The 14,418-nt window shown below is 38.3% G+C and overlaps 3 protein-coding genes across 5 annotated transcripts; 1 reads left to right on the forward strand and 2 right to left on the reverse strand.

Moving 5' to 3' along the window:
• Positions 1 to 591: 591 nt before the first annotated feature.
• On the reverse strand, positions 592 to 5,098 carry LOC105668939 (RNA-binding protein 45). 3 transcript variants are annotated; one of them, XM_012361645.2, is made up of 6 exons: positions 4,678 to 5,098; positions 4,390 to 4,504; positions 3,515 to 4,308; positions 3,197 to 3,420; positions 2,912 to 3,058; positions 592 to 2,695 (listed from the first exon to the last, which is right to left on the reverse strand). In XM_012361645.2, exons 1-5 carry the CDS (start codon positions 4,874 to 4,876, stop codon positions 2,945 to 2,947), a joined length of 1,446 nt encoding a protein of 481 aa, XP_012217068.1. In that variant the 5' UTR covers positions 4,877 to 5,098; the 3' UTR covers positions 592 to 2,695; positions 2,912 to 2,944. The 3 variants fall into 3 exon arrangements, with proteins under 3 accessions (XP_012217068.1, XP_012217067.1, XP_012217065.1); XM_012361644.2 differs by having other exon boundaries at positions 592 to 746; positions 3,197 to 3,426; positions 4,678 to 5,097; XM_012361642.2 differs by having other exon boundaries at positions 3,197 to 3,426; positions 4,678 to 5,096.
• Positions 5,099 to 6,823: 1,725 nt separating this feature from the next.
• On the reverse strand, positions 6,824 to 10,108 carry Pgd (phosphogluconate dehydrogenase). Its single transcript, XM_012361647.2, has 6 exons — positions 10,092 to 10,108; positions 9,516 to 9,964; positions 8,927 to 9,150; positions 8,575 to 8,819; positions 7,876 to 8,501; positions 6,824 to 7,599 (listed from the first exon to the last, which is right to left on the reverse strand). Exons 2-6 carry the CDS (start codon positions 9,524 to 9,526, stop codon positions 7,257 to 7,259), a joined length of 1,449 nt encoding a protein of 482 aa, XP_012217070.1. The 5' UTR covers positions 9,527 to 9,964; positions 10,092 to 10,108; the 3' UTR covers positions 6,824 to 7,256.
• Positions 10,109 to 10,254: 146 nt separating this feature from the next.
• Positions 10,255 to 14,313, forward strand: Arl5 (ADP-ribosylation factor-like 5). Its single transcript, XM_012361649.2, has 3 exons — positions 10,255 to 10,674; positions 11,632 to 12,076; positions 12,158 to 14,313. Exons 1-3 carry the CDS (start codon positions 10,629 to 10,631, stop codon positions 12,204 to 12,206), a joined length of 540 nt encoding a protein of 179 aa, XP_012217072.1. The 5' UTR covers positions 10,255 to 10,628; the 3' UTR covers positions 12,207 to 14,313.
• The last annotated feature ends 105 nt before the right edge of the window (positions 14,314 to 14,418 follow it).

A 14,418-nucleotide genomic window follows, 5' to 3' on the forward strand; every position in this document is an offset into this window, starting at 1 on the left:
GTTTAACTCTTCGCGTCTGAATATTTTAGCGGAAGACCTTCAAGATATAATACTTAATTATATGCTTTCAGAAGAATTCGGAAGAAGAAAATAATTTTCCTCGGGTCGATTAAAGATATATATTTGCATTATTGTTAGCATTGATATTGAGATATTCTGAAAATATCTATTAAAGAAATATGAAATAAAAGTTAATTAAAAAAAATAAATAAAGAATTAAAAGATCGTTGTATTATTATATTTTCATCATGCGCCGAGCTTCTGGTGACTTTACTACTGTGGGTGTGTTTGAACGTACCTTTATTAATATACCCCGATTAATTTAACCATTTTCTATTTTTAAATTCTTATAAAATGTTTGAGAAAAAGATCACAAAAATATATCGTTAAAAAAATCTGAAATTCGTGAGAAATTGCTATTCTCGATTAAAAATGTGATTAAAATTTATAAAAATTAATTACTAAAAGTACTTTAATAATGTTAACAGTTTTTAAAAATAAAAGTGCGATAACTTGCACGGCTATTCATTCAATTATCTAATGAAAGGCAAATGTTTGTGTTAATAAATTCACGCGCAAATAACACAATCGATATAACTGTATAGAAATATAATAATTTAATATACTCTATAAAACGTTGTCCCTCCATATGTACAATCTCGTAGAAATATTATAATAATCTTATTGTCGTTAGAAATAGTATCACAGTCTTCAGGTACGGTGCTTCGTGGAATCCTCGTGGTATCCTGAAAGCGAGAAAAGCACATGTCAGACCAACATCAAAAAAACATCAGTTTAACAATGTGTAGACAGAATTATACAATACTCCGTTCAGTAAGCAGTAATAAAAAAATCAAGTGAAAGAGTCGGTGTTGGGAATTGCGTATTTCATGTGTATTTGATATCTTCAAAAGAACAAGTCACAGTTACAGTCTGAAACAGCATTCGGTACGGTCAATACAGTGAAAGTCAAAACGCATGGTGGTACAAAAATGTGTGTCCATCATAAAACGTTCAATGTTGTGCGTCGATCACTAGATGTATGACCAAGTTGGTTTCGTGATGGTGGATATTAAGTATACCGGGTTTACCGGTTTTATCGGGAAATCGTCTTTTTGTTCTTTATCATTTCTCTTTCATTTACTGTAACAAGTTTACGCTCCTTCTTTGCTCCTAAGCATAATAAAAAAACAAATGTATGTTCCATTTTTGTACATTTCGTACATTGTTTCCAAAACAAGATGTACCCACGCTAATCAAATATATTTCGAATATTTTTTATCTTATATTTTATTAATATATTTTGTACACTACACTGTAATATTGTAAAAAATTCCTTGCTTATATATTACAATTGCAAAATTATTGCCAGTCATCTCGACAATTTTTCTTTTAATAAATGAACAATTATTTCTAATTATTTTTAATAAACATTTTTGGTGTAAACAGAGTTAAAACTAAAATAAAAAAATTTTAATGGTAAAATGCCTTCTATGATCTATAAAGAGCTGCTTCAAAAAAATACGCGTTTCACAATTTTCATCAATAAAATAAAACATTTTATAACAATCATAAATACACACGAGGTGATAACACATTTTACCGAAAAACGAAATTTGACTATGCTAGCATGCGCTGCAGTAATGATGCAACAATTACGCAAAGAATGAACATTTGCACGGCAATGTTTCAAGGGTATACCTTGTTTTGGAATTTGCTTTGAGCACAATAATTTTAACTTATAGTTGTAAAAGGTGTCAATGGTACATAAAGTACAAGTTGATGTACTTTCTCTCTTTGTACGCAATATAACTAAAAGACAAAAGTACAGAAATTTAATTATAAACAAAAAATTTCTTTGCTAAACCTAAGGCACAGGTTAATATCTAAAAGTCTGTGCGAACAGGTAGCATTGGCATTCTTTTTCTCTTTCAAAACAGTTCTACTTACTTCATTGTCTCTTCAAAAAATTTACGTATATTATATACAGAAAAATATCGCATTTCAATTAAGAACAATTAACGATAGAACACTTCATGCTAAGCATACGCTATCGTCAGTCCTCACAAAGACGTCGAGTTTCACAGCGACGTTTGGTGCAAACATCTCGGACAGCTCACCGTCCGAGAGAATGTGATGTATCGTTAATAATTATCAACACTTTGAAGGAATAAAGATAAAAATCGGATTCAAAAAAAGGAGTTGTTGCACATCTCCGATTCGTCTGCGCAAGAATCAGTTCAAGAAACTAATAGCACCTAACATGTCAAGTATGCACATTGTTTCTCCCGATCCTCGCAGAGAGAGGGAAATGCACAGAGAGAATAATCTTTCTGCGATCCATGTTCTTTATGGTGCAACAATTAACAAACGCCCAACGACATCAACCGTTCGCACAGGCCTCTTAAAATAACAGAAACACGGATTGTCCGTGTGCACGCGCGCGCGCGCGCGCGCGCACAATGCATCGTGTGTAAACGAACATGTAAAAGGACAAGAAGTAGCAGTAGTAGAGTAGCAGTTAAACGTTTCAGTAACGTGGTTGCGCGAACGTGAGCGAATAGTTAAATATATATTTATAGGTAGGTAGTTGGAGTAGTTTTCCCTGGATGCAGGCCCTTGACGTGGTCAAGTGAGTAGTCTTTAAATTCGTCTCATTTTGTTGCGTGCGTCCGGCTTGTGTATACCAGTCAGTCTGTGAAGACAAACAGCAAACATTACATTTTCTCCTGCCGTTTTTCCCCCCCTGCCCGAGGAGGAGGTGGACAAGGAGGAGGTAGAGACAGATAGAAAAGAGAGAGAGAGAGAAAGAGTGACAACGTCGGCAAAACAACGGTGTCGGGGTGTACTACTATTACAAAGAAACGCTTCTCGTTTCTTTCGCGTCGCACTACGCTCATCTACTACTTACGAGATACACATTATTTTTTTGTATAAAACACGCTCAATTCTCGTCCTCGTCCATTCGTAATCGCTTTCGCCGATCCTCGCCGACGTTCCGTTCCTCCGCCTCTAGTACTTTCAGCCGAGAACCACAGATCTCTTGACCGTGCAGGACCTGAAATCGTATTTTGAATTTGGAATACTTGCACGATGTGTTCTGAATATAAATTCTTCTTCATATATGCATGTAAATGCTTTATGATAATACAGAGACTGCAAAGAGAGAGAGAGAGAGAAAAAAAAAAGATCGTACCTCAATGGCCTCGTTCGCACTGTCGATGCTCGCATATTTGGCATAGCCGCAGTTCTTTCCGGGTAACATATATACATCTATGAGATTCCCAAACCGGCAAAATGCGTCCTTCATGGCGTAGATAGGCGGCACCGGTGGACCACACACGATAAAGCATCTCTTAGCAACTTCGGCGTCTATACTCGCCATCGGCTGCACCGGCGGTAGCTTCACGCACATGTGATCTAAACCTGGAGTGAGAAACGCAACAACGCCTCACACACATATTATACCTTCGGCGCACCAAGCGCGCTCATGAGATCGTCAAGGTCTACTCACTCGGTGCTGTCAGTCCGGCCGCTTGTATCAACGATGTTGCCTGAGCGATAGTCTCCGCCAGATGTGCCAGATCCGTCCTCGCGCTGGTGACGCTACCGGTTGTCGAACCGCCGGGTTTCACCGCGTTCTTCGGCGGCGCGCTCGTCAAGTCCGGCTTGACGATCATCCGGTGACCAGGCGGATACTCGAAACCGTGAAACTTCTCGCGCGCGTACGCCGCCGCGCTTGGATTGTTATACACGACGACTGCCTGGCCACGCGGCATTCTGTATCTCACATCGGCCTTCAAGTGGCAGTAGTCCAAGCCAGGCACTATGTCGAACAGCTTCCACAGCTGATCCTGGTTTAACGCCGGATGCGCGATCACCTGCAGACGCATGTAGCCCTCCGAATTGGGATAATTGGTGGCAATCTCCAGACTGATGCTGCTCTTGCCAAAGTTTGACGTACCGTAACTGTTGCCAGTACCGTCATACGCGGTAGACAGGCCGTTATTGTACTTTGCATCGTTGTGATCAGGTTTTGGTTTCTTCGGCTCGGCAAACACCGCCTTGTACTTCCTGTCGCATTCCTCAAACGCGCGTGCCGCACTTGACACCTTCTTGAACTTTACATAACCAAAACCTTTGGACTCGTTTGTGCTGCGATCCTTCACCACAGTGGCATACTCGATCGCACCGAACTTGGAGAATTCCTGTTGCAGTTCGCTGTCGGTCATCGATTTTGGCAATACGCAGAATAAACGGACCCACCTCTCTTCTTCATTTGTCTCACGCACTGAGCCTTGATCTCGACTACAAAACAAGACACCAAAACAGTTACAGAGAGTGCTCTGAATTAAAATACGTGCAAAATAGAATAAAATGAAGCCTTACTTCGAAGCGATCATCACTTTAATAGGTCTGCCAACGGAGCCCAGCATCTTGCCATTCATCTCTTCCAGAGCGAACGCCGCCTCTGATGTTTTGGAGAACTTGATGTACGTAACACCTGAGTAAAACACAACGCGCGATTAGAAGGAAACGCTGACATACATCGGCAACAAGAGTGAGATAAGAGGAAGCTTGTTTTTTAAGCAGAAATAAAAACACTCAACGCTCGGAGAAAAAAGAAAGAGAGATAACGCGCTTATCGATTAGCTGTTATCCGGCCAGGATCATCACCTTTATTCTCGCCCGTGCTACGGTCCTTAACCACCCAGATGTCCTCGATCTTGCCGAACTTCTCGAACGCCTTCCTGAGATCGTCCTCCTCCAGGCTCTTGTGACAGATGACGAACAGCCGCGAGTTCGGCGGGTCGTCATTTTTCGAGCGCAGATCCGTCTGCGAGTAATACGAATCCCGTTCTCTGTGGTCGGCCATTTTACCAAGTAACGAACGCGTGCCAGCGCTGCTACGAGCGCGGACTATCTACCGCCGCCCGTCTACGGTCACCGGTCGGCCTCAGGATCGCGATAGAGGGGCACCCCCACTTCACCTCTTCCTTCCTCCTTTCCCTTCAAGGTTCAAGCAGGTCTGCTCCTCTTGACGCTATTACTCTACACTTAAAATGCGACAAATATACTCGAGATTCGACGAGGAGAAAGACAGATAGAGAGAAAGAGAGAGAAGAAAAAAATAGCAAGGAAATGTTAAGACGCACCTGTGAATCACGTATTTACGCCTGACATTTAGCGCTAAATGTGATCGGGTGATCCCCTCTTACTTGTTTGTCTCATATGCAAACTTCGTGCGAGTTTATCGCGAATATCTGGAAAAAAAGCATGCAACTAAACCAACAATCAACAGGAATGAATTTCCATTTTAATTGTTCCAGACGATTAAAATGCATTTTTATGGCGTTACGGAATACTGTTACGGAATATAAAAATTGATAACTGTTAATCCTAAGAATATCCTAAGAATACAAACTTTGATCTAAACAACTCAGGAAAATTCATATTGAAATAAAATTTATTTTATTTTATCATTTAAACCAAAGTCTCCTAATTCTTTCGATTGTTAATTAGATTATCGAAATTTAAACTTTTCTAGAAAAAAAAACACATTCAAAAATATGTTTTAATGGAATTTATAAACAAAAATATACAACGTTAGTCAGACAATTTATATTGAAGACTTTCAGTTTTTTTATATTACTTAAGCCTTTGCGGTCTCAAGCCAGGATATTGCCGGCAAAGCATCTTTTCCATTGTGGTCAGGATATTTCGGCACGCGCCGCTCACCGCAAGGTGAGCTAATACTGCAGTGAGAAAATTGTTTCTGCAAAATTATGTAGCAAATAGCACAGTCAAACTTTTTTCTTATATTTTTAAAATTTAATAAATGAGATTTAATGTTTGAGATGCGCAACTGTTTGTGTGATTAAAAATATAAAATAAATATTCATGTGCAAAAATTCTTTCCGGCGTGGCAAAAATATGTAAGATAGACACATCGACCTTGATGTTAAAAAAAGACATAAGCTGCTATTAATATTCTCTTTCAAAAAATCTTGTATTGAAAGAGATTCGGATAGCCGATTTATGCTTTGCTAAAAACATGGGAGAAATTCTTTGAATACATTTAGAATGATGTAATGAATCCGTCAGATGTTACGCAGCAATGTTCGAACAAACACGATTAGATTTTGCGGATTTGAAATAATAACCCGTTCGAAAGCCATGAATCATTCGAAATCGCGTTACGGCAGAGAGCACGCGGAAAAATTGGGTTGCGCAAAATTACTTCCGAGTTGTTGTGTTTCGCAAGTATAGAAGCATCGGTGCAACTGAAAGTGTCATGCTCCAATATTTTTACGTCCGCGACAGAGAAAGAGAAATGTAGCAATGACGGGTTCACCGTAAATAACGGTGTTTTGCTAATTTAACCGCTTACGTTTCCACTTTCTTGCAATCTTTTATCTCTTTTATTTTCTTGCGTCAATTCGCCACAAGCGAATGGTGAAACTGCGCCGACGTACGATAATATTTGCGGTGATTTCATTATCGCCTGAATAAAAAAAATATAATTAAATCACGAAAAGACGATAAAACGTGAAAACAAATCGTTTTATGTCGCATAATTTCGCCGAGTGCAAAACTCGTTTACGTCGACTTTTACAGCGGCGAACAGCGCCTCGCGCGTGTTGATTATATAATCTCTGCCTCCAAATCGGAGTTTCCTAAAATATACATGCAACCTGCATGAAACGCAACGCGTTGTGCGCGCACGGAAGCATCTTCGCAGAATATACGTCGTAATTGACGAGAATAAAAATATTTTGCGCAGAAAGATCTTTGGTGGAAAATATCTTGTTATTTATCCTCATCCATATATATATATATATTTCTTCATAGATAAAGTATCGATGTACAACAACAATCCAAAATATACATCTTTTCTGTAACAAACGTTTAATGTTATAGATATACGTTAAATGTTATAGATATACAGAGTGGACTATTTGTTAACATCCTGTATATTTTTCTGAAAAAAAGAGAGCATGAAAAAGAAGAGATATTAGAAGATGTAAGATATAAAAGATATATCTTTTTTAATGGTGTTTTATATTAAACTTTTAGTATACTTATGGAATCACGCATGTTGAATTATTCACTCGTGTCACAGCTAGGTAGCTATCACGGACATTAAATTACTAGAATACAGTAAATTACCTGCATCACACTGTATTGTCACATTTTTTTTCTAGTAATTGTTTCACGCGTATGTTATCAAGTCACAATTGCAAAATTCTGCGAGTTTACGCGTCATATGTGGAAGCGGACACTTTTCCTCCGTGTCCGGTCCAGTTGGTGTGGACGAATTTACCTTCCTGGCCGAGTAGTTCATATGTATGGGCGCCAAAATAGTCCCGTTGAGCCTGCAGCAAGTTCGCCGGTAATCGGGCGGTTCTGAACCCGTCGTAGAAGGCCAGAGCCGTCGACAGGGCGGGAGTTGGTATACCCATTGTTACAGCTGCGCTTACTACTACTCTGGCACTCCGATGACACACATCCATAGCCTTAGCAAAGAAGTCGTCCAACAACAAGTTGGATAACTTGGGATTTTTGTCATACGCCGCTTTTATATTTCCTAAAAATGCGCTGCAAAAAAATTTATCATTATTCTCCCAACATTTTTCACAATTTCTTGATACGAAATATCTGAAGATACTTAAATTTTGCGCTTATCAACGAATTTGATACAACCTCTATGACACTAGATATAAAATGTTTTTGATACGTTCTACAGCCTTGACACTTATGTCTCGTCGTCATTTGCTTTAAAAGGAAATGTAGGTCACATTGAAAACGATTGGCGTGACATTGACTCAACTCTATAATTAAGAATCGCGTAAATCTTTGCAGATCGGATGTTACCTTCTTATAATACATCCACCGCGCCACATGAGCGCTATTCCGCCGTAATTCAAATTCCAATTGTGGACCTTGGCGGCTTCTCTCAACAGCATGAAGCCCTGCGCATATGAGATGATTTTTGCGGCGTATAGAGCCTTCCGCAGGTCCTCGAGGAATTGTTTCTTGTCGCCCTTGTACACCGGATCCGGGCCGGACAGTATTGCACTCGCCTCCACGCGCTCACTTTTCAACGCGGACAAGCATCTGGAGAACACCGATTCGCCGATCAGCGTGACCGGCACGCCGTAATCCAGCGCGGCGATCGCCGTCCACTTGCCGGTACCCTTCTGGCCGGCGGTGTCTCTGATACGCTCGAGCAAGTGGCCCTTCTCGTCCTTATACTTAAGTATATCCCGCGTGATCTCGATCAGGAACGAATCCAGCTCGCTCTTATTCCACTCGTCGAACACCGCGCTCATCTCTCCCTGAGTGAGCTGCAGGCCGCTGCGCATCAGGTGATACGCTTCGCAGATAATTTGCATATCGCCGTATTCAATGCCGTTGTGCACCATCTTGACGAAGTGTCCCGCGCCGGTCTCGCCGACCCAATCGCAACACGGCTCTCCGTCCGCTTTCGCGGCTATCGACTAAAATACAATGCAATAAAATTATAGGTTTTTGGTATTAAATGTAAACAATGATAGATCAGTATTGCCATACTTGGAAAATATTTTTAATATGCGGCCACGCTTTAGGATTGCCACCAGGCATCAAGGAGGGTCCATATCTGGCACCGTCCTCTCCTCCACTCACTCCACTGCCCACAAAAAGTAATCCTTTCCGCTCCAAGTCCTTGGTACGTCTCTCGGTATCTTGATATTCTGAATTGCCACCATCGATAATAATATCTCCAGGAGACAAGAGAAGTTCTAATTTTGCGATAAATGCGTCTACTGCTGCACCAGCTATATTGTATAGGAACAAATTATATGATTAAAATACTTAATAATCTCTACATGGTTATATAGATTTTCAATTAAAATAAATTAACAAAAAAATAAAAAGAGTATACCTTTAACTAGCAACATTACTATCCTTGGACTCTTCAGTTTACTGATCATCTCCTCCAAGCTATAAGCGCCAACCACTTTCGTACCCTTGGCTTCATTTTCAAGGAAGGACTTGACTTTGTCTGTGGTACGATTATATGCACATACAACAAATCCGTGATCATTCATGTTCAAAATTAAATTCTGTCCCATGACTGCCAAGCCGATAAGGGCAATATCTGCTACCCTAAAAAATAAATATTTTTTGTTAATTAAAAGCAATAAAAAGAAATCCAATCTCTTTAGCACTATATATATAATCTAAAATAATTCCATAACTATTTTAAACAGTTGCACAATGCAAGATATTATTCATAACTTGCTTACACAATATAAGAACTTCAAATATGATAATTGCAATATATAATTTGTAGAAATTATTAATAAATTAAAATACACTTATTCCATAAAGCAATTTTTAATTCATGTTTAAATTAGATATTTCGCTGATTCAACAATAAAACAATTGTGAATGTGAAATCAAAGATGAAATGACTTGATAAATGATTTTAGTTTTATACATGTTTCAAATTATGGCAAAAAAATACTCACGGTTTACTCATTTTTGTGGATGATCTACAGTTGTAATCGATGACAAAACGTAATTAATGTAAAGCTGAAAGAAATTTTTGTAAAGCAAACTCGAAGAGCAACAAGTGGTCGTGCCTTTCAACTTGTTAGAGGACGTGTGTTCGGACGATGTAGTTCGCTGTGTCAGCTGATATGTCGCGAGCCAATCGCCAAGCGCGCAAGATCAGCAATGTTCAAAACCACGTCGCCATCGGCAAAATTTGTTATAACGATGATGCAGCGATACTACACGTGCCGTATTGCGGTTTCGTGACGTAAGAACGTAAGGATTATCTAATCAGGAGTCTCAGCCATATCCCAAACGGTTGTTGCGAATTTCTTTCGAGAACAGAGATATTGTCATAAGTTGAATTCTGACTAATAGCGGCTTCTATCCAGAATGTTGAATCCTCGAATCTCTAATTGTTTTTCTGAAACGATGTAATTTTCGATGGTTAATAAGATGTTATCAAAAAATAACGTTCTCGAATACAACTCAAAAGAAATCAAATCCTTTTGTAATTTGTTTTCGATATTAATTAATGTTAATTTATGCACCTCACTAGGTTAACTTCTATTTCTTTTGTAATTACAGCGCTTCTACGGCAAAGATTGGAAGTCGAACAAACCGCAACTAGCGGTAAAAACTTAAAGTTATGTCTCAAGTAGAACGTAGTACCGCTAGAGAGCGACAAAGACTCGAATTAAGAGCAGCGCGACTAACGACAACGACTCGAAGCTATGGAGCGAGCACAATAGCACTGCCTTCAGGGTGTGCTGATTGATGTCGCGCTGTGTCGCGCATCAACTTGATCGAATTAGGTTGTCCGCATCTCCGCAATACTTATCTTTCATCCATCGTAATTTTAATTTGCCGAAGTGACTCACGAATGTCAGTGTTTGTCGATGTGTTGCCGCGATTATGACGTCTATCTGCGAATCGGTCTCCTGTGTGTCTTGATCTTTTGTTATCGCGAAGGTGAACATAACCCTGAGACAATGAACCGCCCTGCTTCCAAGACATTCTAATTGCGAACGAGACGGCGGGCTTGTGACATTGAACCAATATCCAGCTAGCCCGGGGCTGAGATCATCATGGGCCTACTATTCGCGAAGTTGTGGAGCTTCTTCGGCAACGAAGGTGATTAAATTGCTCATTACTCGTCTCTCTTCCGTCACTTTCTCTTTTTATGCAATCACTGTATGTGTTTGTGATAACACGTGCGAGAGAATCACTGTACGCTTCGAGGACGTCAGTCGTTCGCGATCTTTGATCCGACAATTTAATTAAGGGAATCGAATAGATATTCAGACGTTCAACTGTGTGTGTGTGACGTCGAACTCGTTGTATGGCTTGGATGTGTTCTAGGCCTATAAATTTCTAGTAAAATATTTTCAAAATTTACTCAAATGTTATTTTAAGTGTCTTTTTTGAGTTGTCAATTTTGTCAAAATTCTGGTGTCAAATTGGCTGAAAAATTGCACGATAACTGTACAGACTAGAAACTCCATCGGCCTACTTTCTAATCTGTTAACATATGCTATTATTTGACCAATCGTGAATTTTTATTTTTTTATTATACTTTTACATATTGTAACATTGATGATAAGAAAAAAGATTCTTTGTACAAAAATTTATGCTTAATGATTTTATATCATTAGAATAAAAGTTTTAATTATTTTATATTTCATAGAATTTTTTTGCCTGCTATAAAATTGATCAAATTGAAGTTGTTTGGACAATCGTTGTTTTCTCATTTCTTTTCTTTGTATTCTTTATATAATCTTAATTACTCCGCTATTGTGTCTTCTACTAAAATTCGTATTTCTTATATTGTAATTTGTGTATCAATAATCTTGCGTTTCACCATTAATCTCTCAGCGATTATTTGATGTAACAAAATTCATATTAACCTCATTTGAATTCAGCCATTTGGTGTTGCCTCTATTGTTCTCACAAGTTTTTACTTTCAAGCTTGTTTTCCAGTCATTCCTCTATTAATAGCCTGCAATAAAAAATTTTACGACACCCATCATAAATCTTTGCAAAATGTTTCAGCTGTAGTAATTACTATAATAAAAATTTGATTACTTCCAGAACATAAAATAGTTATGGTTGGTCTGGATAATGCTGGAAAGACGACTATATTGTACCAGTTCCTGATGAACGAGGTCGTCCATACATCTCCGACTATCGGATCCAATGTGGAAGAAGTAGTGTGGAAGAATATTCACTTTATCATGTGGGATCTGGGTGGCCAGCAGAGCTTGCGAGCTGCCTGGTCCACCTACTACACAAACACCGAATTTATCATTATGGTCATAGACAGTACTGATCGTGAGAGACTTGGCATGATTAGAGAAGAGTTGTACTCCATGTTAAATCATGAGGAATTAAGTAAGGCCAATGTGTTGGTCTATGCAAATAAGCAAGACTTGAAAGGCAGCATGACTGCGGCTGAGATTTCCAGGCAGTTGGATCTAACGTCTATCAAAAAGCATCAGTGGCATATACAGAGCTGTTGCGCTCTTACAGGAGAAGGGTAAGATAATAGCAATTACGCGTTATTTTTTTTTATGAGAAAAGAAAGAAAGAGATAATGAATTGAAAAAAAATATTTCAGGTTATACCAGGGACTCGAATGGATTGTCGGACGTTTAAAAAAGACATGACGTACATTATGAGAGTCGATTATAAGTCTAACGAAATATCCAAAATGTAAAATATATTATTAAAGTAAGTTATCTTAGAGCCGCACACTTTGACGGTTATACGAAAGAAGAGAGTAGTACGAATTATCGCATTTCATTAGTCATTAGTTAAATCTTTTGGTATGACCCTCAAAGTGCATCCGATCACATCATTACAGCGAATACTTAACGGACGGTGGACGGGCAAGCCTGTTCTTTAGCTGTTCTTTGTGCGGCAAAACGCGAACGCACTGTAAATTGCGCGATAAAAAGAACGTTTAATATTAATTGCTATTCATAATTGCTTAATATAAAACGTTTTCTTCCTTACAATAATAAATACGAAAACTACAAGAAAAAAGTGCAAACGGAAAGATAGGAAACAAAATTTTAAACGTACAGAGATAATCATTTTTCGCTGTTAGATTATATACGAAATGCACACTTGGTTGATTGCTATAATTAAATCAAATCATCAAATGGAGTCGTAGATTCAATTGATTCGCTTGAATTGAAGAAAAAAGGGAAATCTCATTAATTGCTTATGTAAATTTTATATATCGAAAGTGCGAGATTTCTTATCCCGTCCACCTGCATTCTGCAGTGAACAGACAGTAAAAATAGACTAAAGAAGGCAACTCGTTATTTGTACTCAGTTAAAGTATAAGAGCGCAATGGAAGTGCACCTGTGTACATAGTTTTTTATACTTCTCATTAAAAGAGAGCGAGTTCTGTAGAAAAGGAAAGAAAAAAAATAACGATTAGGGGGGAAGCACAGATTTTACGACGTTTCCGTACGTAAGCGCCCGAGCGGATTTCACAGCAAGATCATCCGATTGATGAGATCTTTTCATACAGCAGAATACGAATTGCTCTGTGATATATGGATTCAATTCTGAGACAGTTGTTTACTGGATAGATCACGTAATAGGTACGACTTGCGTGATACACAAGAAGAGAAACAAAGAATACGCTGATAAAGTTTCAATAAATGTTTGTAATATTCTTCAGCATGCAGCACGTAATCGACACAGGTGAATGGAAGTTTTATAAACTCACTTTCGCTTTCTTCCTCAATCGCATATGCCTCCATTTATCCTACTTAAATTTTTCTCTGACAACCAGAACGCATTTACTGAATCTAGTTGACATACTGTAATTATGTTAGCTAAGATAAATGTTTGTAATTATTGTAATTTTTTATTTATAACTGATTATTGAAGATGCAAGTTTTTAACAGTTTAAGAAAGTTCATTTTTCAAACTCCATCCAGCTGTGATTATTGCACGCTAGAGCGAAGATGGAAAAAGTCGAAATTGTAACGTGAGAGATTTACCTTGCCTCCAACCGACAGCTGTCTCGTTTCTGTTTTATTTCAATCATAAATGTAACATCTATCTTTTATGTAACGTAAAATATTCCAATAGGTGTAATTAATTATCTTAGCATTAAAAAAAAAAAAGAAAAGGAAGCGGTTATATATCAGTGCCGACTATCGATTAACGGGTACAAACAAAGATTACTGTACAGGAAATTGTTGACATCACACCGCGCGAGGATTGTAAATGCCGTCTAATGCCAAGAGTGAGATCCTAACGTTTAAAGTTACACAAAAGTTAATACTAGCTTCTTTCTCATATTGAGAAATGAGTTCTTAAATGTCGATGACACAAGGAACCCGTATCACGTGTATATTGTTTGCTCCTCGAAATTCTACGCGGGGTGTTACGTCGAATCTTTGCCCGTCGCGAATTTATTCTCGGAATGTGTCCGTCTTCTCTATTTAACTATACTTGTGTAAAAAAAATTTTTCTGAAAATGTAAAGTACAAGACATAGGTTGTTTTAAAATTGTCGATGTTGACGGAGCGAGTACACGCGTAAAAGTGTAATTCATGCCGAGTTTCACGGACTCTTTATACGGCCCGACGCCTGTCAAATCTATCAAAATAATGAAAAACCAGTTATATGTGATTTATTGGTCATCTAAGTATATTGTATAAGCCAGGGAGTACTGTACAATTTTATTAAATAATAACAAAAGCTAAAATATGCGATGTCAAATAAATTAAATCAGTTTCTATCAGTAAGGAACATATAAATCTCTGCTCTATCACTCTACTGCGATAATTGTCTCCTTTTTCCCAATTTCACCTCTTCTCCTAAAAAACGATTGGCACCATCTCTTTCAAATG

The sequence above is a fragment of the Linepithema humile genome, chromosome 1 (assembly GCF_040581485.1).
Source record: "Linepithema humile isolate Giens D197 chromosome 1, Lhum_UNIL_v1.0, whole genome shotgun sequence".
In the NCBI taxonomy this organism is placed as follows: Eukaryota; Metazoa; Arthropoda; class Insecta; order Hymenoptera; family Formicidae; genus Linepithema; species Linepithema humile.